The sequence below is a fragment of the Daucus carota genome, chromosome 3 (genome assembly GCF_001625215.2).
Source record: "Daucus carota subsp. sativus chromosome 3, DH1 v3.0, whole genome shotgun sequence".
NCBI classification, from domain to species: Eukaryota; Viridiplantae; Streptophyta; class Magnoliopsida; order Apiales; family Apiaceae; genus Daucus; species Daucus carota.
In genome coordinates this window covers 10,136,779-10,158,815 of record NC_030383.2, presented here as the reverse complement: position 1 = coordinate 10,158,815, position 22,037 = coordinate 10,136,779, and the positions used below count along the sequence as shown (strand labels likewise).

The following is a 22,037-nucleotide window of genomic DNA, read 5'->3' as shown; positions in this document are numbered from 1 at the left end:
AATTTTTTTAAAAAAATATTATCAAAATACAAGTTATGATATGAATTTATTTCAGAATGATATGTTGTATTTTAATAAAATCATTATGTTGTTTATGATTCTAAATAGATGGAAAATATATTTAATACCAACATATATAAATTGGCTGAGAGAATATTCAATTTTTAATACAATTGGAAGGAAGGGAAAAAATCAGAGAAAAGATATATGTAAAATAGGAAAGAAATAAATTTTTTATTGATAGAATTGAAATAAGACATGCCTAGTAATGCCTTGAAAATGAAATAAGAATTCTAATTTAAGTTTTGAATATTGATTCAGGGCATTCTTGGACTTATTCTTAGCTACAATAAAAGGGGAATTGTAGGAATAGAAGTACTTTTTGTTCTCTCACTTCTTATATTTTCTTGTCCACCTCATTTATATTTTTTATTAGCGGTATACATTTTCTATAATCTTCTTTCTTATAAAAATTCAGATATTAGACTTTTGTCATAAAAAAATTCAAAATAGTTTATTAAATTATATTATATAAAAATATTTAAATACATGTACTCATCCAGCTTAGCTACCATACAAGGAAAATTGTTGGAAATAGGCCGTGCCGGTGGGGGGAGCAGCCTGTGGTTTTAAAGTTACAATGTCTAGATTGCCCCTTGCCAATCATTCTGCTGCCTCGCCATTTTTTGGCTGGCATTCGATAATTTTTTATTTTATTTTTTTATAATGGCACTCGATGATTTTTTGACATTTTTTTTTACGTAGAAATTAGAAGCCACTAGCCGCTGGGTGCACTCACGTGACTATGATTTTTCGATTTTTCGAAGCTCGTTAGAACTCTTGCTTAAAGAACTCTTCTTGGATGTTTATTTAATTTCATTATTAATTATCGATAAAAAGAGTTTCATTATTTTAATAGTGTTAATTGCTTAAAGAACTCTTGCTTGGATGTTTATTTAATTTCATTATTAATTATCGATAAAAAGAGTTTCATTATTTTAATATTTAATTTCATTATTAATTATCGATAAAAAGAGTTTCATTATTTTAATAGTGTTAATTGCTTAAAGAACTCTTGCTTGGATGTTTATTTAATTTCGATCATTAATTATCGATAAAAAGAGTTTCATTTCAATAATGTTATGTTATAATTATTTACCTTAGTAATAATTTTCTTGTGATAATGTAGTGCATCATAAGAATAAATCAGACAGTTTAGATGGTAAAATGCTAGTTTATGAAGTCTAATAACAAGCAACTTCCAGGGAAACATCAATTTATTTCTCCTGTTATTTCTACATTACAATAGCTGATATATACACTTTCTAGTTAAATCTTGGATTAGTTGGGAGCCCAACAGCTGAGATACATAAATTTCCTCAACGACTCCTCTGACTGCTTTGCTTTGTCCTGGCTGCTGTTCAACAATCTCCCCAAGACGGGCTCATGTGTCGAAGATGACAACATTTTGGCATGAGAGAAGGATGGAAGATTAGCCTTGGCACGTTGGTGAAGGCACCTAATAGGATAATTCCATCTTGCAAATCCTTGATCTTTAAGCGCCTCGACTAGTCCGACACTTGCGGCCACAATCCATGCTTTGCTTGCTGCACTCATCTTTATGATCTTTGATATAATCTTCAACTTGAATATGAGTTGGGTTTGGTGTGATTTTGAGAAAAAGAGATGATCTATATGTGAAGAAGCTGTTTGTGTTGTGTTTGTTTGTGTTGTGTTAAGAGCACCAATTTGAGTTTGTGTTGTGTTAAGAGCACCAATTTGAGTGTATATATAGAGGAAGATAGATGAGATGAAACACACACGGTTTGCACAAAACAGTGGGAGAGTGTGAAAAACAATGGGAATGACTCCTGGTTTTTAACCATGGTTTTGGATTATCAAGTGACATGTGTCACTCTATTCAGATGACTCACCCATTGTTTTCAATGCATACTTCAACAGCTCACATTTGAGTTCTAGTGAAATATTTCTCCAATACTTATCTAGTTATTTCTAGTAAATATCTTATTGTTTTATTGGGAATGTTTATTTGTTTTGATATAAAAATTATTAAATATTTTTTAAATATTTAATTCTAAAACACAATATATAAGAATAAGTCTTTATTTTATATTATTCAAAAAAGGTCTTTATGTAATAGTTTGTTTTTATAAAACAAGGATTGAAAATACCCTTACAGCCCTAAAGAAGAAAAACACCCCATATCTGGGTTTGACGGTTGAGATAACACCGTGTGTATCATTTTTGATAATTTAACTTAGAGTTATTTTAATGATTTAGTAATTTTTGACATAATAAAGTAATTACTTAATAAAAACATCATGTTAATTGCAAATATAATACTCCCTCCGTCCCTTTTTACATGTCCCTTTTGAAAAAAAAATTTGTCCCAAATTACTTGTCCACTTCTCTTTTCAAAGCAACTTTTTGTATGGTTTTTCAAAATTTAACAACTTCCAATGTTTGACTAGCATATATATATACACAACTCTATCTAATTCATTACATTTATTAGGGATATGTATGAAAACAAGATATCCACCTAACATTTTCTTAAGATGCGTTATTTTTTCAAAAGGGACAAGTAAAAAGGGACGGAGGGAGTAATTGAACAAACCTTCATCGAACATAGATCCTAACTTAAATTTAAGCCTCTCAGTATTATCCTATGTTTTCTTGAGTGAAAGGGCCATAGACGGGGACACTGGGCCTTGTGAGTTTTGGGCTTTAGACATCTCTTGACCTGTATTACTATTTCTATGCTTACCTAAAAAAACAATAAAGCTTTTTTCATGTAGATCATAATTGTGAATTTAGGCTAGTGAAAGTCCTACTTGCAAGTTTGTGGCCTGACGAGCTGGGACAAATACAAATCGTAAAAAATCGTACCAATGCACAAAATTATAATAACATGATTAAAATTACAAAACGCTAAACACTAGTTTCTCAAAACTAATACTTAGTCTAAATAACGATCAATTAGAACCCCAACAGCTCAAGTACATGACTTTCCTCATGGAATCTTCGACTTCTTCAGCTTGCTCACATGTTCTTCTTGACATCATTGCCAACTTCGAACAACAGGACTCTTTTATGTTGTTTTTGGTACAATGCTGAACAGACCGGAATGTGTTATTCCATCTGCATAAGCCTTGGTCCTTCAAGCCCTCTACTGCTCCCAGGCTCGCTGCCACTATCAGACCCTTTCTCGTCGCACACATTTCTGTTCGCAGTAAAAATATAATGCACAACACTCAATACAAAATCCCGCTAGGTTTAATTCTTCTGGCTGTGTTGGACTTGATCATGCTTAATATATAGTGTACGGAAAATTAAATACCGATGGCACGTCTCTGTTGGTTTTTGCAGAAACAAGGGGCGTGTCTTTCTTTCAGTTGGACATGATCAAAGCAGAATTGTATTTGGATGACATATGCAGTATTGCAGTATCGTAAGTTCCAAATTTATGCACAGATCAACTTGCCTGGCTTATTTATGCATGCTACCTGCAGTGTAACAGTTTTTATGTTTGCAGTTGTGTGATGGCCCATACATTAGTACGAATATTGTGGACGATGGCCGGGTGTTTCTTTACAAAACCATAGGCTGTGCTCAACTGAATAAAGCAAATGAAGTCGGCTTCTTTGTTGTGATACCAGTGGCGGACCTAGAAATTATTTTGAGTAGGGGCATTTTTTTTTAAAAAAATTGTTATGAAATGACTTGTGAACTTAAATTATGCAGTCGTGCATTCATATTTCATCAGTTGATTCCTCATTCTTTAATTTCTCAAATATCTGGATTCTTAATGGTTAAGTGAACCAAATATCCAAAAGGGCTGAATTCACTAAATCACATTCATGAGTATACAGTACTCAACACAAGTCTGCTTCTATTTGGTTAATTTTCATAATCTACTTAGCCAAGATTATTTTCTGACTTACAAGTCAATTCGATGCTAAATAAGTTATGCTACATCTTAAGAAAAAAGATCTGCTTTTCCAACATTCACAAAGTAGTCAGTATTCACAGAAATTCCTCCTGGACCAACTTTAAGATAATGAAGACTTATCATATGGCATTCTGAAAAAAGTTACAAATCTGTATGTACATGACGAAATTACAAACTAACTGTTGAAAAAAAGGGACATAAACAAAAAAGATGATCGATCTGTTGCAATGCATGATGAGGGTTTATGAGTTAGGCCCCCAACAGCTCAAGTACATTACAGTACGTAGAGATTCCTCTGCTTGTTTAAGTTTCTTCTCATTGGTTTCTCTACCCTGCTGGCCGAGAACCCTCAAGTAATACAAACCTGATAAGGTACACACTTGCTTCACCGGAGAAGAAGAATCACAGATAGCCTTAATTTCACTAGCTTGTTGCATTACTTGGTCGTAGCCTTGTTCGGAAACTCTACTGAGGATCATAGTAGAACAATGGACAGAGTTGATATAGACTTGTTAAAGATGATAAGCAGAAAGGACAATTAAGTTTGAGTTGAGGCTTCAGATTAGGTGAAGACAGATACTTAAAGAGGCAGCAAAAACACCAAAGAAGAGGAGATAATACTTAATAATAAGCAATTATAAGTGTTTAGCTGGCCTAGTAGTTAAAATAATAGAGAATCTAGATTCACTTTCAGAACTTTAGACAAAAACAAAATTGTTTCACCTCTCTTCAATGTTCTGTATATATATATGAGCTGCAGCGGATCACAAGGCATCAAATAGCGTGCATGATGGAAGATTAATCAGTAAGGAATTGATCTCATGATAAACTTGCTTTATCAGAGGTGGATGGATAAGATCAACCACATAGGATAGGACTATAGGAGGCTGGAAAGCGTCAAAGGTATTAAAAATTATACGGGGATCTGATTCTGCATACTACAAAATTCATGTAGCAGCATAATGATATACTCAAACAAGATCTAAAGTCTACTCATTAATCATAGTCATACTCCATCAAAATGTTTCACTTTTCCTGCCAATTCTGTTTTTGCCAGCAACATTTTTCTTGACTAAACAAAATTTAGCCCGCAAGGTGTTAGAGGGTTTCTCTAAATATAAAACGGCGTGAATCCAATTTAAACAAAAATCAAGATCATTTCCTTGATATACTGACATTTTTACAACTGCTACATCCCAGAAACTCAGTTGCACTCCTTACCAAGCCAAAACACCATTCGGGAACTTTTGCGACAAACAGCCAGTAAAGAGCATGCTATTAATTACAATGAAATGAAACACAAAAGACAGCATGAATCAAATCTACATGTGCTGTATGAGTTAACGACTGCGTCTAACCAAGATCTAGTCAATGATTGTTCACTAGCTGTAAGTCGTAACATCAATCAAACATAATCTCAATCTAAACATAGGTTCATAGTTCATCAATCAAACATAAACTCGATCTAACCATAGGTTCAACTAAGATGTGAAATATCAACCTCATCTGGCATTCTGAAAGTATCAGCTGCACCAAACTTTCTTCCCTCCTCTTCATCACTGCTATCACCTTCCTCAACTTCATGACGGACTGGAGTTGTGGGATCATAAACACTTTTCGCTTTGCAGTTTTCCACGGCAAGCATCTTCACCTGACCCAAGGCCGAAATTTCAACCACAACAGTGTCATCATCAACCGGAAGGGGTTGTTTCCAAGGTTCTCCATCAATCCTCATAAATGTTTCTCTTGCTGCACCTTTCCGGAACTCAAATTTGATTCGGCGAGCCTGGGAAAAATTATTAAGAATACCTCTATCAGATGAAAGGCATGCAGATCCAAGAGAAAAAATGTTCACAAACTTCTAGTTATTCAATAAACTGAACTTCTAATATAAACGACAAATTTGATATTACTTGGTCTAAAAGAATTAATATCTCTTTGACTTTTACACAAATCATGAAAAGTAAGAGAAGGTAAGAATGGTGGCTGCTTATTTAGCAAAACAAAAAATGAACGGAGGCTACTTGATAACTTACAATCAAATTCTTCTTTAGTTATCACTAACAAAATGTAACATAAATGGAGTATCTCTTTCATTCTAATGTTTGTTCACTAGTGGGCAAAATCAGATAAGTCCTTAGCCAAAGCATAGTCAAATAGAGAGCATTTTATTGTCACCAGTTTAATAGTTTGAAAATATAAAATTTTACTGCAGCCAGTCCTCTGTACTAAAATATAAAACAATAGCTGGTCATGTATAAAGAAACTTTAAAACCAGGGCCTTGCTCATATACCAAAATGTAAATGTTTGGAAGAAACTACTATATTATAATAATCAAGCTATCTGGAACATTAAAAAATAGTTATGCAAATATTTAGGTTAGTTGGTGGCAGAGAAGTACTAATGATGGGAGCATAGAAATAATAGGGTCATGTTCCAGAGAGAACCGTTAGGGAGAGAACCCTTAGAACCATTATCTTATTTCTAGTATTAGTTAAGGGTTCTGCAGCAGAACTTCACATGAAAAAAATGTGTTATTATTGTATTATAGTTTGAAATTACTTTTGAACACATACAACAATGTAAAAAACATGTATTTAGATTTGGATCCTGAAAAATATAAGGTTCTGCAGCAGAACCTTAGTGGTTCCATGGTTCTATTTTAAGCATTGGTTCTCTCTTGAGCGCGACCCAGAAATAATATTATTAAAAGCTAAATCATTTACACCAGAATAACACCATCGGAGCACTTAAGTAACAGAAACAATACTTTAGGTTTTAAATTTATTCATGAACATAGTGCAATTTATAATGATTATCTATTTATGACCCAAGTTAGAATGTTTCTATTAAATGACTGACCTCTAATTTCACTATTCTACGCCGTGATTGTATAGTACATGTCATTTATAAGATATGCACAACAGAATAACCAAAAATAGTCAGTTCGAAGTTCACTCCTGACCTGTCCAAGGCGTGTCCCATGCCCATTAGGTGCAAGCAATACAAGCCCATGCCATGCATCTCTAAAACCAACAACCTCAAGCAGGCCGTCATCTACATAAGGGGGAGTCAAGTCTCTCTGTACATTGATCCAATGTAATATATCAGAGATGTATAACCATGTCCATGATTAGACAACAAAGTAATTGCTGTTGGTCGAATTTATTGTTGAACTTATTATGATAAAAAATTAAGGAAAAAAAGTCAAACAAGCACAAACACACATCACGTATTTTCTTCTTGTTTGGTGTCCCCCAAGGATTAAATCCACCAGAAAAGCTAGGCAAGTTGAGGCATACAATTGACCTAATACTGTACAATAGAAATAGTAAAATATTAGAATAAAAGCGCCAGTAGCATTATATATTAAATGGCAAAGGAAAATGGTATTACTTATGCAAATATTAAGCAGATGCTGCTTTTAAATAAGATCCTACTCCTAATATAGATATGGGACTGGAAACAATAATGTAAATTCTTTAACGAATTTTTACTTCTTGAATGTGGACTGACGTTACTGAGCAAGAAAATAAGCATCAGGTATGCGTTTTATAATAAACCTAACTCCTTATGTTATTACTTATGTGTATATAAATACCAGCATTTAAGCATAAATTGATCAAATTAGACTAATTGTCCAATCATATGTAGAACAGCAGTATAAAAATGTTCTTACTATGAAGGTATATTAAGGTCTTGCCATTCACCAGTACTTTTCATGATTTTGACTTTTGCAAGTTGTGCGATATTCCTGCATCGAATCCAAAATTAATCTCTACTCAACTAAAAGTAAATGATTCCAAAAAAATTAATTAAAAATTATTTAAGAGGAAATTATTCCAACACAATGACATAAAAACTGATATGCTGTAATCAGATTTGCACTTCCTCAAAGCAACATAAAAAATTTACTATTACCATAGATAGTCAGTACAACTGAAGTACAAAATTATCAACATCAACCATCTAGATTTTCTGCTAATAAATGTTACCTCCCTGCACTACAAGCAAGCCCGTCCTCCAAAGAAATAAAAAAATTGGATCAACAAATTTAGTTCAGCACATCACTTAAAAACTTCCAGCCAGAGATATAGTTTCACAGAGATTTTACATATAACTTACTCACATTTGACAGCATTTGTGTTCACACTTCAAACTAATAAAGTACGTATAGAATTCCATAAGCTTTATTAAAGACCGGATAGATGTAATCTTTTTCATGATAATTACGGAAGAACTAAGAACCTGAAAAGGTGGTTGAATCAACAATTATCCAAGATCCTCATATGGTCGAGGGTGAAAAGCCAAAAATATTGGTGGAAGGACATAGCTCTATATGTTACCAGAAGTCAGATAAAAATGTCGTACACAGGAATAGATCTCAAGTGTTACATTCTTATTTTTAAAGATTTATGATCCTTAGATATGGATCAGATATTGGACGGCTGCGATTTATATAAACTAATTCAGTGTACCTAAAGAAAAAACTTTATTAAACCAATTCAAAGTATACACTTAATAATGTATGTCAGAATCATGGCAAACATCAGAGGGATTTAACAAAGCACCCAAGGACCTTACTCTCTATAAAACTGCTATCAGGAGACCTTTTAGTTCATTTTGAACTGGGATGCTCTAAGGTAAAGTGTCTGGTCTCAGTATGAAGTCTGACTAGGATCTCATACCCACACTGCCACAACTATGTCGTGTCCAGGTATGAAAACAAAAAATGGAGAATCCGGATAACAGAGGCCTTACATTACAATCCTAGGTCTAGGAATTTAATTATACATCTAGTTGGGGGTTTGGTACTTCAAAGCTGACAAAATAATGTGGAAGGATGACATGATGATGATAAATAATGGGCGATATTTGTGTAGCCCATGATAAAGAGTGGGAAAATTGTGAGTTCTTAGGATAATCATTTTAGTCATCTCAAGATCTTTACACAGACATGTTTATATATGCAACTGTTCTGGAAAAGTTTTCACTCAAGATCCTATATTAACAGGTTCGGCAAGAAGAGGATTAGCAGATGGCTCCAACTAGCTGATAGGCGTAGTCAAATTTAAACTTCCAAGGTCCTCTATGAACATGGTTACTTGATAAGAGAAATACGGACATGGTTATCTTAACATTTAAAACAGATGATTTATAACACACACTTGACTAGATTTTTAATTCAGTTCAATCCCTTTAACATAGTACATATGTTACCAGATCAAACTATCTCATTAGAATTTTGTTCTTTTGTTTGTTCCACTGTTTTTAATGTACTTTACAGAAATTTATTTTTGCATCAACATTAAAAAAATCCACAGAAGTAAACAAGATAACCAAAAAAAAGTAAACGTGACTCCTTCACTTTATATTTGGTACTTCAGAAAATTTTTAATTAGTTCATAAATTCCACCAAGGACTATAAAAACAGGACCATATGAATGTTGCTGATAGACACACTCGGGAGTCTTTCATTCCCATACCGACAGATACTCCAACCTATTTTATACTACAATCATTCAAATCAGTTTTTTGATATGTTGATTAGCTACAGGGATGCATTCTTTTGTGATGTCGACATCTGAGATTAATATATTATAGATCATTTGAAAACTAAATCCCTGATTGTGACTAAGGTGAATAAATTTAGTTTTTAAAGATTTGTTGTTAGTGATCAGAGCCCAATACATCTAGAGAAAAGTAGAATAAAGTTAGACTTAAACTTCCAGATAGTTGTTCCTTTAACAACATTGTGGGTACTCGAAGAGATATAGAATTTAATTTAAGATGATATTTTGTATATCACTGTGTCTATAGACTTACCTTGAAGAAGGGTGAACAAGAGATGCTGAGAACCATCCCTGGGTACATCCAAGCTTTGCATATGTTTTCTGAGGTAAGTAACAAACATATATTCACTACAAGGATTTCTGCTAAAAGTATTCAGAAGTCAACATAATGATACCTTGTACTTCAAACTTCTACTGATAACAAATTACAACAGACAAAAATTCACTGGGAAAAAAAATCTGAACAGAACACCAAATGTGCATTCATGTTTCATTTTTTTAGATAAATATCTAGAATAGTATGTTACTCTAAATCACATTAGTGGCAGTAATCTGACTATACTCTAATAGAGAAATAACAGTCACTAGCTGCTGACATAAGAGGAGATATGGCCTTAGAGATATGAATATCAAATGCTCGAAGGCTGAAACTGTATCATGAGACACTGAACAAAAGGAAACATGTCTAAACAGCTAAACCTAGTACTCAAGACTGATAAGGAAAGTAGTGTTTCTTATTGTTTCACATCAAAAGTATAAAGACAAGAGGTGTTTTCTTTTCTTTGAGAAATTAGGATTCATGATCAAGATTCAAGGCAGGAGTTAGAACATGTAAGCAACACGCGATACCACAGCTTAGTTTGGAAAGAGAATCTAAAGTCTCAATGATCTCCATTAGAAAAGTAAACCAGTTATATAGTAGTTCACACAGATGCATATGCTGAAAACCACTAGTTAACCATAACAAATACGCTCTATTAAAAATAAGTAACATAGAAGCAGTAAAAAGTGGCCTTTGAATTAATACATTTTATAAGTCTTTAAGGACTGACACTAGAAACAGGATACTCTGTATCAGAAAAATAGCATCTGATATCAGGCTATATGTGTTATCCGCCTACTTTCTGGGACCATCTACACTATATCCACATAAAGTGTATTGGAATATGAGGTAACTTATACATATCGCGTGATACTTTAATTCCCCTATACATGCTAATCTTAATGACAGATCCAAACAATGTCAACATGTTGGCATATATCTAACTTGGTTATGATAACTGTATATTAACAATAGTTAATTATCTATACATGGAGAAAAGGGGATGATCTTACTAAATCAGAAAACTAATGGTGGCACATTTTTATTAATTTTTTGACAAGATGGCTGCATTTTAAGATATATACAACAAATAACCACCTGATTAACAAGCTGATTTTTGAATTTCTCTGGGTGCAACTTCCGCTCAGAATGAAATGCATAAGATACTTGTGCATCCATGCCTGTCAACATAATAAACCACCCGATTTGCTATCAGACTCGATGAAGTTCTTACTTACAAATCAGGCAACGCAATCAAAATAATGTACTATTAAGATACGTGTCATATACGTATTAGGGTACATGTGCTAACACGTAAAGATTTTGAATAGTATGTCATTTAGCATAATGTCAGAGCCGAAATTTCCAAGATATCTTGAGCTCGACCATAGGATAGATGTATTGACATGCTGTTGACATTACATTGTATATTTAACACTGATATAATTTTGAGTGGTTTATTGTTTAGCCCTTCTCTGAACACCCAAGATCTTAAGAGAATTTGTCATGTAACAGTTTTATGCACTTTCCAAGCCTACTTATCATAGAGTTGCATGGTGGATCTTGTTTCCATAAATAAACTTCAAGAATCTATCTTTCTCTCTGCAGAGGAACAAAAATACTATAGCAATACTTCGACATAGTTAAAAGGGCTCCAGGCGTCGGCTTTGTGGTAGGGTACTATAGTCAGCCTCACATAATAAAGCCAGTGCATGCTAAACAAGTTTCTCTGCATCTCCCTGGACATTTTCTACATGGTTTTCTGCATCTCATTTAATTAACCTATCCGTATATACATCTTCTGGGCAAGCCTGATCAGATATGTTGAACCATAGCGCACAATTGATAATTTCATTATGCTGAGAGCCTAGCTTAGTTTAACAATTATGTGTGTGTGTGTCTCACTTAATTATGATGGAAATCAAAGAAAATCCAGCAATACGTTCTACGTGAGAAACCCATCGGTTCAAAGTCTGAACAGGGAGGAGCTAATATCATTTAGTGTGACACTAAGCCTGAGCAAACCCTACCCAAAAAACAATTGAAAGAGTACATGTCCCCGGAGCTGAGAAGCCACTAAGAATTCATTTTAAGGGATTCCACTTGATACAAGGTGGACTCCAGTATAGCAGAATAGTCCAGAGCAATTCTTTCTTGAATTTAGATATTCAAGTAAACAGCTTTATTTAACGCAGAAACAAATAAATATGATAAATAGTTACTTGTGCACATATTTTTCAAGAAAATTTGCAATAGAAACTTCAGTTGGATGAACTTCTATAAAACACACACTCACCCATGCTAAAATAGTTCCAAAAACCTCCGCGAAATGTGTGACATCCTTCCTGGGAAATGTTCCAGCATAATCATTAGAAATAAATGCCTTTAGTTTTAAATAACAATAGGACTTTAATAGAAAGCAAATACTCCCTCCGTCCCATAATAAACGTCCTCTTTTTTTTCAAGTTATTTTCACGCATTTCCAAGCTTATAAAAAACATACTTGTAGATATTATTTTTTCGTGTTTTTTGTTTTGTATAAAAATAGGAAGTTCAAATTTTTATACAAAATAAAAAATACGAGAAAATAATGTCTACAAATATGTTTTTTATAAGCTTGGAAATGCGTGAAAAAAACTTGAAAAAAAAAAGAGGACGTTTATTATGGGACAGAGGGAGTAATAATTACTAGTGAACCTATAGAAGCCCATGAAAATAAAAGTTAAGACCTCAAAAAAGCCATGCACCATATACATATAGCTACTGCTTATAAACCTGCTTCCAATCCCTTAGTTTGGCACTTGAGTTCAACCCCTTTATCCCCTAATTGAAAGTCTAAACAAACCTTCGACACACAATATATGTAGGCCAGCACCAAACATGAGAGGGCCATAAGCAAATCATTAGCTGAATGATTGCTGTTGCTAGGCCTTTTCCAAGTGCAAAAGTCAGGTTCAAAGTTCAGATTGAGCACCAATAAACTAAATTGTAGAAAGTATAAGATATATGAAAAGGATCAACGGCGATAATTTAAAGGATTCCATTTGCATAACAGTTTAAGATGTTTAATACTTTAAATGATGGACATCTGTTCTATTGAGTATAACATGAATTATTCACCAAGATTATTTTAAAACTTCCAAATACATTAAAGATAATTTTATTGGCATACTCAGAAATTTGATTCTTGAATAGATCTATGCTTAAACAATCGGAGTACAATACAGATTTAAAAAGTCGTAAATAACTACCTATGACACATACTTGAAAGTAAAGCTTCAGAGGCTCAGTTTGGCACTTAAGCAATTGAATTTGCCGATATATATCACATTGATGCAAACAAGTTGGAAAGAAAGGAATAATAACACATTTTACGTTGTTATCCAATTAAGATACACTCCAGACACTAGTTAAGTAATGCATGTTGAGGGAAACAATCTTACCTTGTTGAGTTCATCTGATGCAGCTACACGATGAAATGCATGCAAAGAATGTGGCAATTCCAGAGGAGCAATGGGCTCACAGTCGCCTTCTTTTGGGACTTTCATCCTCAAAATAATGTGCCAGCTGGATTTCATTTCAATCAGATATACAAAAACTATAAATATATATATATAAGAAAAAAATATCATCTGATCACCTAAACCATTATTTTAAAGCAGGAAGATGACATGTTAAAAGAGTGCATATACAACACCTGTCTATCTTCATTTCGTCTGCTTTCTTCACCTTATTCAAGAATGAGATGACAGACTCGCTGTCTGTTCCAGGATTCTTCTTTCCCTAAATATCACAAGATTGATCACTATAAGACAGTCAGATTTATAAAAGTTAATCAGGCCCCAGTAGTACAATATCAGATAGTCTGATTTTAGTACCTCACTGAGACCAGTCATAAAAAAATATGTTCGACATTAACTAGTGCATATATTAAAGTGCCACCCACTTACATGATTAATCATCAGGGCATACAATAAGATGGTGGAAATGTTTTTAGTAGTTGGCAGTGTTATGCTTTACTTACAGCCAAAGAAAATAGGATCAATGTTGATTATACTATTCATTCAGGGCTGCCAAATTAGAACTTTGGCCCTGTTTGGGGATTAGCGGTTAGCTGTTAGCGGATTGAATTAGATGTTTTGACTAGCTGATTGAAATAGATGTTTTGACTAGCGGATTGGATTAGCGGTTTCGCGTAAAACTGTTTGGTAAATAGCTGTTTCATTAGCTTTTTATGACACATACCAAAACCGCTAACCCAAAAAGCTCCTCAGAGTAGCTTTTTTAAAATTAGCTTTTTAAGCCTAAACCTCTATTTCAGTCCGCTAACTATCAAACACTATTATTAGCGGATTGAAATGGTCAAACCTCTAACTCACCCCAAACCTCTAATTTATTCCCAAACCGCTAACTTTCAAACACAGCCTTTATATAAACTATAAGGAATCCAAAGAAAGAAAACAACATTGTGAACCATGAAAGCATATGCCTACCCAACCAAATGCAAATGGAAGATTGTTCCCAGTTCCTAGGGGCACTGTTGCAATAGGTGGCGGGTGGGATAACTTTAAATCACAAACAACACTGAGAAGCCAGCCAGCGGTGCCATCTCCTCCTGCAACCTGATATTGTACATCATTTAAATTTAGTCATATATTAGATACAGAGGTTTTGTTTTAGAGCATAATGGAAATTATCAAGTTGGATACATGAAAGATTAAATTATGCATAATACATGTAAATAATCTTACAATTAATCTCAGTTTCTCATGGATGTTTATGGCCAGTTTGTCTCCACTAAGCTTGAGCTTCTCCAAAGTGATATATAAATTGCGTAGCACATTGTCAGGGCTCTCGTTGCTCAAGTCGTAAACCTAATTACAATTAGCACAAGGACGACCTCAGGAATAGAACAAGAATAGAAGTTCGACGTTATTGCATCAATTAATCTTCTATATCAAAGAATTATAATACCTGGTTTTTATTTAGAAGTGAACGGTATGTGACTAGAAGATCCCCACCCAACTGACCACCACTTTTGGAGTTGATGAAAACTATTACCGGGCATGTTGGTACTCCAGAAAGCGGATCAGCCTTTGAGCTAGGAAAAAATATGTAATCAGGGATGTAGAATTCTTTCAAAGGGTCATTGGAAGCAGATTCAGAACTTGCCATAACTAGATCCAACCGCACTAATATTGTAAAAAAGAAGAAAAAGAAACAAATTTGTTATATGTATATATATAGGATATAACAAAAAAAAAAAAGACATATTTACTTATGAGATGGCAAGCAAAATTATAAATGACTGCAAAAGCTGAACGAAAATTTCATGTTTACAAGAATAATGAGTATATTCACTTACTACCAGTAATTGATCACCAAATCACAGATGCACCACAAAGTAGTAATTCGATCATATAAAGCAAAACTTATAATACATGGTTGCACATGTATGCACCATGAAAGTACTTTAACCAAATCAAATAAAAGTAAAACATGATGGTACTCGCATCCTCGTTATGTGTTGTGCAATTAAGATGCATATTAAGTTTGATATAGCAAGTTGAGTTCACGATAATCAATTGCGGGTGAAATGAGATTATTACTAAATGAAAAGAAGTTTGTTGTCGGTCAACATCTAATGCCCTGTAATGTAATATTTTTATAATATAGCCATTGCTCTGAAACAGCCAAGTGGAGCTAGTTTTCTTTTAAAAAATAAAAGATAAATTCAAGAACCAGGCAGATGCTTTGGTAGATACAGTGTAAAAATATTCTTGTAGAAAATACGTACTGAGGATTCTATTTGACTGCCTAGGGCTGTAAATGGATCTGCTCTATCAATTAAAATAGGTTCAGGCGTGGATCAAAGGTCAGCAGTACATCTTTAACTTTACATTCCCAATATATAAGGAATTTAATTAAGTTGGGAATTCTTGGGTTTAATCCTGACAAGATTAGTCAAAAAAATTTTGACAGCAGCCCCTCTGTGAAAACTAAACTGGATCAAATTTGAATCAAGTCAAATATGATTTGCTAGCGGTCCTATGCACAAAATATATATTGTCAATTAAGTTCAAATCAAATAAATATTTGCAAGTTACTTAATGAAATATACACATAATATTTATTGAAAAATTAGAAAACTATCTTTGTGCACCTAAAACTCCAAGGCACCTGCCTTCTAGAAACATCATAGAAGATAGATTTTCCAACTAGTCACAAAATGCCCCGAAATTCCACCTTCTTCTGCCTAGACCAAATTTGTCAAGGCTAGATATAGCAAGAAACGCTTAAAAGAATTTCATTATGGCAAGCACCACCAAGAGCTGTAAGCTAATCAAGATGAGTCGAGTTTGTAATAAATGAGTTTAAGCTCGAACATTTCCTTGAGGAATCGAGCTGAGATTCTAAACCTACACAAATAGAATTTTCTATTTTTATTGGTAGAAACTTGGCTTGTTCATATGTTTACAAGCGCTTACAAATGGTTTGCAATTAAAAGTAAAGGAATCAAGCCTTTCTCGTAAACAAGCCAGTCAATAAATTTAGCCTAATTTCCAAAATGTAGTATCATACAGCGATCACACAAGCAACATCACAAAACGAAGAAACAAGCAAAGCGGATAGTTGATACATCTTCTAAGCACTGAAAGTGAGTTAATAACGTACAATTAGCAATTCAGTTTGCGATGTAACAATATGCTAGTACGAATGTAATTCGAGATGAATTGTATACGTTCAGGTTGTGTGATATAATAATAAGAAAGGATGATGAATCTCAACCACCAGTCAACCCCAAACGCAAACTAAATTACGCAAAATACATGTAAAAATAGTATACATTCAAATATACAAACAGACAGAGGGAATTAATGAATAAAAATACGCATACCTGGAGTCTGGAGAAGAAAAAGATGATCAGAGAAATTGAGATGGAGAATTGAGATCAGAAGGTTTAGAATTGTGATTGATGGATTGAAAACATAGAATATAAGTATTTTAATTGACGAGGAGAAGACCGGGAATAGAAAATTCTGAGGGCGGCTTCCAAAATGGATGCGATGCGACGCGAGGGTGGTTAAATCGGTTAATGTAGTAGTGGATGCTGAAAGATTGGCGTGTGTCTCGCTTTACTTGTTTTTTCGCATTCTATGGCTTCATTCAACAAACTAACCCATACTTGCAACAACGCGGTATCTGCATTCAATATGGATGCTGGGAACCCCACTGGAATCAATCAAGGGGCTTCTGATTTTGGAATCTACACATATCTTAGGTATACACGCAAAATTTATTAATTTTTTAATCGTCAGATCTCGTATTTTATTCGTCAAATTTCACATCCAGTTTCAAATATTAATAGATGTAAATTTGTCTTTTCATGACCTTACTTGCATTTTAAATCAGAGTTTTTTTATTGCACGTTTAATTACTATTCACTTCTTTAAATAAATAATTTTGCTCTTTAAGTTAATAATTTTGCTATATGTTATGGCCTGAGATTGCTAATTAAAATAATTTAGTAACGTCAAAGAATGATATATATCGGAGGAATATTTAGTTGTTTAAATGAAGATCACAGACATCTCTTAAACCACGAATCTTTCTTAAAATCATAAGCCTCTTTCTAACAAGAGTGTCTTTTTCTTTTTGGCGAAAAACAGGGAATATTATTACTGAATCAAATCTAAATCAATACATTGCTGAATTTCAATAGGAACAGACCTCAAAAACACCACCTGAATAAACATACAGACTCCCTAGCAAGAGATGTAAATAGACATCTTTTTCTAATAAGAGTGTTTTGATTCTCTTCTAAAGCTGAAGAGAGGTGCTTAGACCTCTTAAACATTGTTAAGAAGTATTTAATATTATGAAGGACAACTAATGGTCATCCGGGAAGAGACCTCTTGCGAGAATGAAGGTCAATCGAGGATGAGCTCGAACATGGTATGTAATCCTTTGTCTTGTAGTTTGACACGCTGTCCTCGTCCAAAACTAGAGGTGATCATGAATGAAGGATAACCATAATCATTTTTAATCCCACCCCTCAATAAATTTAATAATCACCACAATTCGGTAAGAGCATCTCCAACCATGAGGACCCCTTAGCTAAAAGGTGAGTTGTCATGCCAAAAATAAAAAATTTAGCCAACCACTTCAAAAATTCACACTCCAACCACAGTGACCTGTTGTCTATAAATTTAGCCAACCTCCTATGGATGGCTAAATTTGTCGAACCTCTACAGGTCTGTTGGAAATCTGTAAGAAGATTGCACATCATTTATTATCATATTGAACTGATATATTCTATTTTAACAATCTAAAATATTAATAATATACTATTTTTAAATTATAGCCAACCAATATAGCCAATACCATTGAAGCAAAATGTCTTACAGGTTCAGCAAATTTTACATAATGTCTTACAGGTTACAGGTCCCATTTAGTCAACGATTATACCCAACATCGTTGGGGATGCTCTTACAAGTTCAGCAAATTTTACATAATATTTTACAAGTCCAATTTAGCTAACAATTATAACCAACGTTATTGGAGGAGATGCTCTAATGCCACTATTACCAACTAATCCCACTCTAAAAGCCACATGGGTCATGTGATCACATCTCATGCCGGATTACAATCTGTCACATATTTTCATTTAGTTATGTAGTCTGGCATTCCGCTGATCAAAATAATGTTGCGTGTTTGAGTCTACATAAACTGAACAATTGTATTTTACTGCAAATTAACAAAGAGAAGCCGTAAATTATATAAATCACGAATAATTTCAGGGGGGTTATAAGTTATGTTGATTCAAACAGTTCATAGTTGCGTTTTTAGTCCTCATCTTTGGGTGGTGAGTTCAATCGTTTTAAATATGTACACATTTTCGATATTTGCAATTTCTTGTCTGCGGCTGTCTGGAGTGAAAAATTAGGAAAAGAAATAGGATTGATTTCTTGTGTGTGTGTTTGCTTTTCTTTCATTTTTAGCTGTTACGGTTTTGTTTGCATAAGAAATCCAGAGGTATGATGAATGTGCTTTAATATCAGCTTCATTCACGACGAATGTGCCTTCAACTTTCTTTGTAAATGTAGAGTAAAGTGTACATAAGTAGCCGTATTTTATCCATTTCTTCATTTAGGTGGTTGAAAATTCAAATTTATAATTCCGTAATCATATATTATCGTAATTCATCAAAAAGATGGTTAATGATCACTTTTTTTAGGGAAAAAATTAGTTTTTTTCTCAGAAAAATGGTCTTGGTCCTCTTGGACATTTCTTTGAAACGTAAAATCAAAGTCTTGCATTTCTCATAAGCAAAGACGAAGGTTAAGGATACAGAACGACAGTAACTTTCCAACTACTAGAAGTTAAGATTCAAAATTATAATCACAGTCAAGCTTGGAGGTTGGTGTTTGAATTAAAATTTTGGGGTGTTGTGAGATCACCTGCCAACTGTGAGACATGGACACCAGGTAGTGTGAGACTAAAGACTTGAGACTTGAAAGCACAGTGATCACGCTGGGGTAATGCTTGTATGTTGCACAATATATACTCATTTTCTTACTATTCGAAAGTTTGATCATATAGTTTCTTAGAGAAACTCTAATGGGGTGCCAAAAAGAGTTCATTGTGCATGAGAAACAAGACAACATTACAAAGATCTATAGTTCATCAGTACAGTGTAGCCCTTCCCCAAAGATTGCTGAGAAGGCCACCATTTCATTCTCTTTTAGGCACAGCCCAAATTCTATATCTCCATGGGCATCTCTACGACCTGACATTGACAATTTTTCTGAAACAAATTCGTATTTTTGGGGCTTTCCCCATCCGAAATCTATATCATAGAAGTAGAACTTAGGCGATCCTGCAATTCCTGAAATATGCTCCCGTTTCCATTTTGTCTTCACTTCTTTGAATTCCTCATACCACATCTCTGCACCTTTCAGGATCCCGTCTTCATTTAGCTTTTTGTGAATCGACTCTCCAATCAGTTCAGCTGCTCTGAGAAATCCTTCACCTTCTCCCCCTACTAGCTGAGAGTTTTTTGTAGTTATAAAACATATAGTCAAGCAATTTCCAAAGTAAGTTTCTGGAAGTGGTGGATCCAGACGAGCTCGACAGTTGACTGCAACTATTAAATGCTCTTCTTCATCCTCCTCATTGGTAGCAATTTCCTTCTGAGTTTTCGCTAAGCAACTCCACACGTACCCACACGCCACTGTAAACGATGATAGATGTGATAGTCTTGGTAATTTGTTTGAGACCATCTTCTTGAGTGCTTCGATGTTGGTTTGGCGCAGCACAAACGTAGCTCGAACCTTCTTAGCTGTAGCTGGAGGAGTTTGAGAGGCATCAGTCTCTCCCATTTGACTAATATAAACACCAGCTAAATCCTTTGAGTCTTCGATCACACTCCTATCATAAAAGGGGAGGCTAAACAATTGGGTATTTTCCAACATCATTGAGACTGCATCATCACTAAAATTCCTGGAAGAATTTTTCGCAATCAAGCCCCACGCCTGGATGAACTTAAACACGGTACTCCCATCCGCAACAGCGTGGGAACTGGTGAATCCAACACACACTCCCTGTCCTGGAAAACATGTCACCTGTATAGCTAAAACCGGAGATACCCGTACCTCACGCCCCTCCTCAACCGATTGCTCTTGATGTCCTGGCGGCAACTTAGGCGCAAGACATGATAGTTGATCAAAATATCGCGTTTGATCACCTGACAGATGAATGAAATCTTCATCATACTCAGCAACGGTTAGTATAACCGAGTCGCCATCTAAGTAACGAATGGCGGGCCTGGTGGAAACACGAGCACTGGGATTATAAGCTGTTGGGGTCACAAGATTACCAGCCAATGGAAAGTAGTGTTGGAGAGCCTTGGAGAGGGAAGTTTTAAGATGGGGAACAAGTTTTTGAGTGAAGTCTGTTGTGGAAATGTTTAAGTTGTAGAAGAGGAGGCGGCTGAAGGGGGTGAAATTGAGCCACAGAAGGTCGAAAAAAGTGAGGGGCATATGGGTTTGAGCCACTGAACCAGGCGGCGGGGATACTGGGCAGTGTTCGATTACGGTCACGGTGTGGGTCTTAGAAGACATTTCGGGATTTTTCGATGGCTACAGACTGTCCTTTGACTCTGTCAATTAATCTCTCAACTCTCAAGTCCCATTGCATTGGTTTTCTATATTATCCAGTTTATCCAAGCTATTATTTTATTGCCGTTTATAGTAGCGTACATGGTCGGCTAAAGATATAAAGGCCTCGTTTGGTTGACAGGATCTTGAGTTACACAGGAAGCAGAAGTTCCACGGAACTAGGTTACAATGTCCATTTAACATGGAACTCTAAAACCTGTGTTTGGTGTGTTATACTTATATAAGAATGTAATTATGTAATTGAAATTTTGATAATATAAAATTAATGAATTTATATAACATATAAAAAGCAAAAATTATTTGATATGTAGTATTAAATAAAATAATATAAATTTTAACATAATATTAAAAATGAAAATTATATATTGAGATTTACAAAATATATAAAAAGATTATTAAAATGATATATTAATAAATTAATGAAATACGTTTTTGGTATGTAAGTATAATTATATTCACCCTTTTTATCAAATTTTAAATATTATAGTAAGATAACTTAGTTATATAAAAGTATATTATTTAAAACAACTTACTTACAAATATAATTAGTTATAGTTATATTAGAAAAAATACAAATTTAAAATTATACAAACACGAATTTAAAAATTTTGACATACGAAAATACTGTAATATAAAATTATTATAATTAGTATTGGGAAATAATTGTAACATATATAAAATATTAAGTAAAAGTTAAACTAATATTAACATATATAAATAAGTAATTTATATTAAATATTATTTATATATATAATAATTATATTATTAATTGTTGATAGAGGAATTTGGTAATCAACAAAGATGAGGTTCATGGCCGGAATCAAGATCTGTGACGGTGGTTTTGGTCGCCGGAGAGTGGTGGTGTTTGTTTTAGGGGGTGGCTGAGATTAGGGTTTTGAGTTGGTCTCACGTGCTCTCAACTCATGATCCCCTAATGTGCCTACGTACCCCTATATTTATAGGGGATCAAGCCATACGTAGTTCTATT

General features: G+C 34.1%; 4 protein-coding genes across 4 annotated transcripts in view; 1 reads left to right on the top strand and 3 right to left on the bottom strand.

The window, feature by feature from the left end:
* Window positions 1-1,259: 1,259 nt before the first annotated feature.
* Window positions 1,260-1,995, bottom strand: LOC108213201 (uncharacterized). The gene has a single exon (XM_017384973.2). It carries the CDS (start codon window positions 1,615-1,617, stop codon window positions 1,342-1,344), a length of 276 nt encoding a protein of 91 aa, XP_017240462.1. The 5' UTR covers window positions 1,618-1,995; the 3' UTR covers window positions 1,260-1,341.
* A 3,237-nt stretch (window positions 1,996-5,232) lies between these two features.
* Window positions 5,233-17,162, bottom strand: LOC108214189 (diacylglycerol kinase 5). The gene is made up of 13 exons (XM_017386033.2): window positions 16,768-17,162; window positions 14,844-15,061; window positions 14,621-14,743; window positions 14,363-14,491; window positions 13,567-13,652; window positions 13,313-13,436; window positions 12,166-12,214; window positions 10,968-11,050; window positions 9,801-9,868; window positions 7,654-7,728; window positions 7,202-7,289; window positions 6,940-7,056; window positions 5,233-5,759 (listed from the first exon to the last, which is right to left on the bottom strand). Exons 2-13 carry the CDS (start codon window positions 15,042-15,044, stop codon window positions 5,451-5,453), a joined length of 1,452 nt encoding a protein of 483 aa, XP_017241522.2. The 5' UTR covers window positions 15,045-15,061; window positions 16,768-17,162; the 3' UTR covers window positions 5,233-5,450.
* Window positions 17,067-22,037, top strand: part of LOC108214188 (transcription factor MYB41) — an 18,572-nt gene continuing 13,601 nt past the window's right edge. Inside the window, exon 1 of the mRNA XM_017386032.2 lies at window positions 17,067-17,151. The gene's annotated coding sequence lies outside the window, so the exon portion shown is untranslated. The remainder of the gene's footprint in view (window positions 17,152-22,037) is intronic.
* On the bottom strand, window positions 19,520-21,239 carry LOC108214187 (malonyl-coenzyme A:anthocyanin 3-O-glucoside-6''-O-malonyltransferase). Its single transcript, XM_017386031.2, has one exon. It carries the CDS (start codon window positions 20,990-20,992, stop codon window positions 19,547-19,549), a length of 1,446 nt encoding a protein of 481 aa, XP_017241520.1. The 5' UTR covers window positions 20,993-21,239; the 3' UTR covers window positions 19,520-19,546.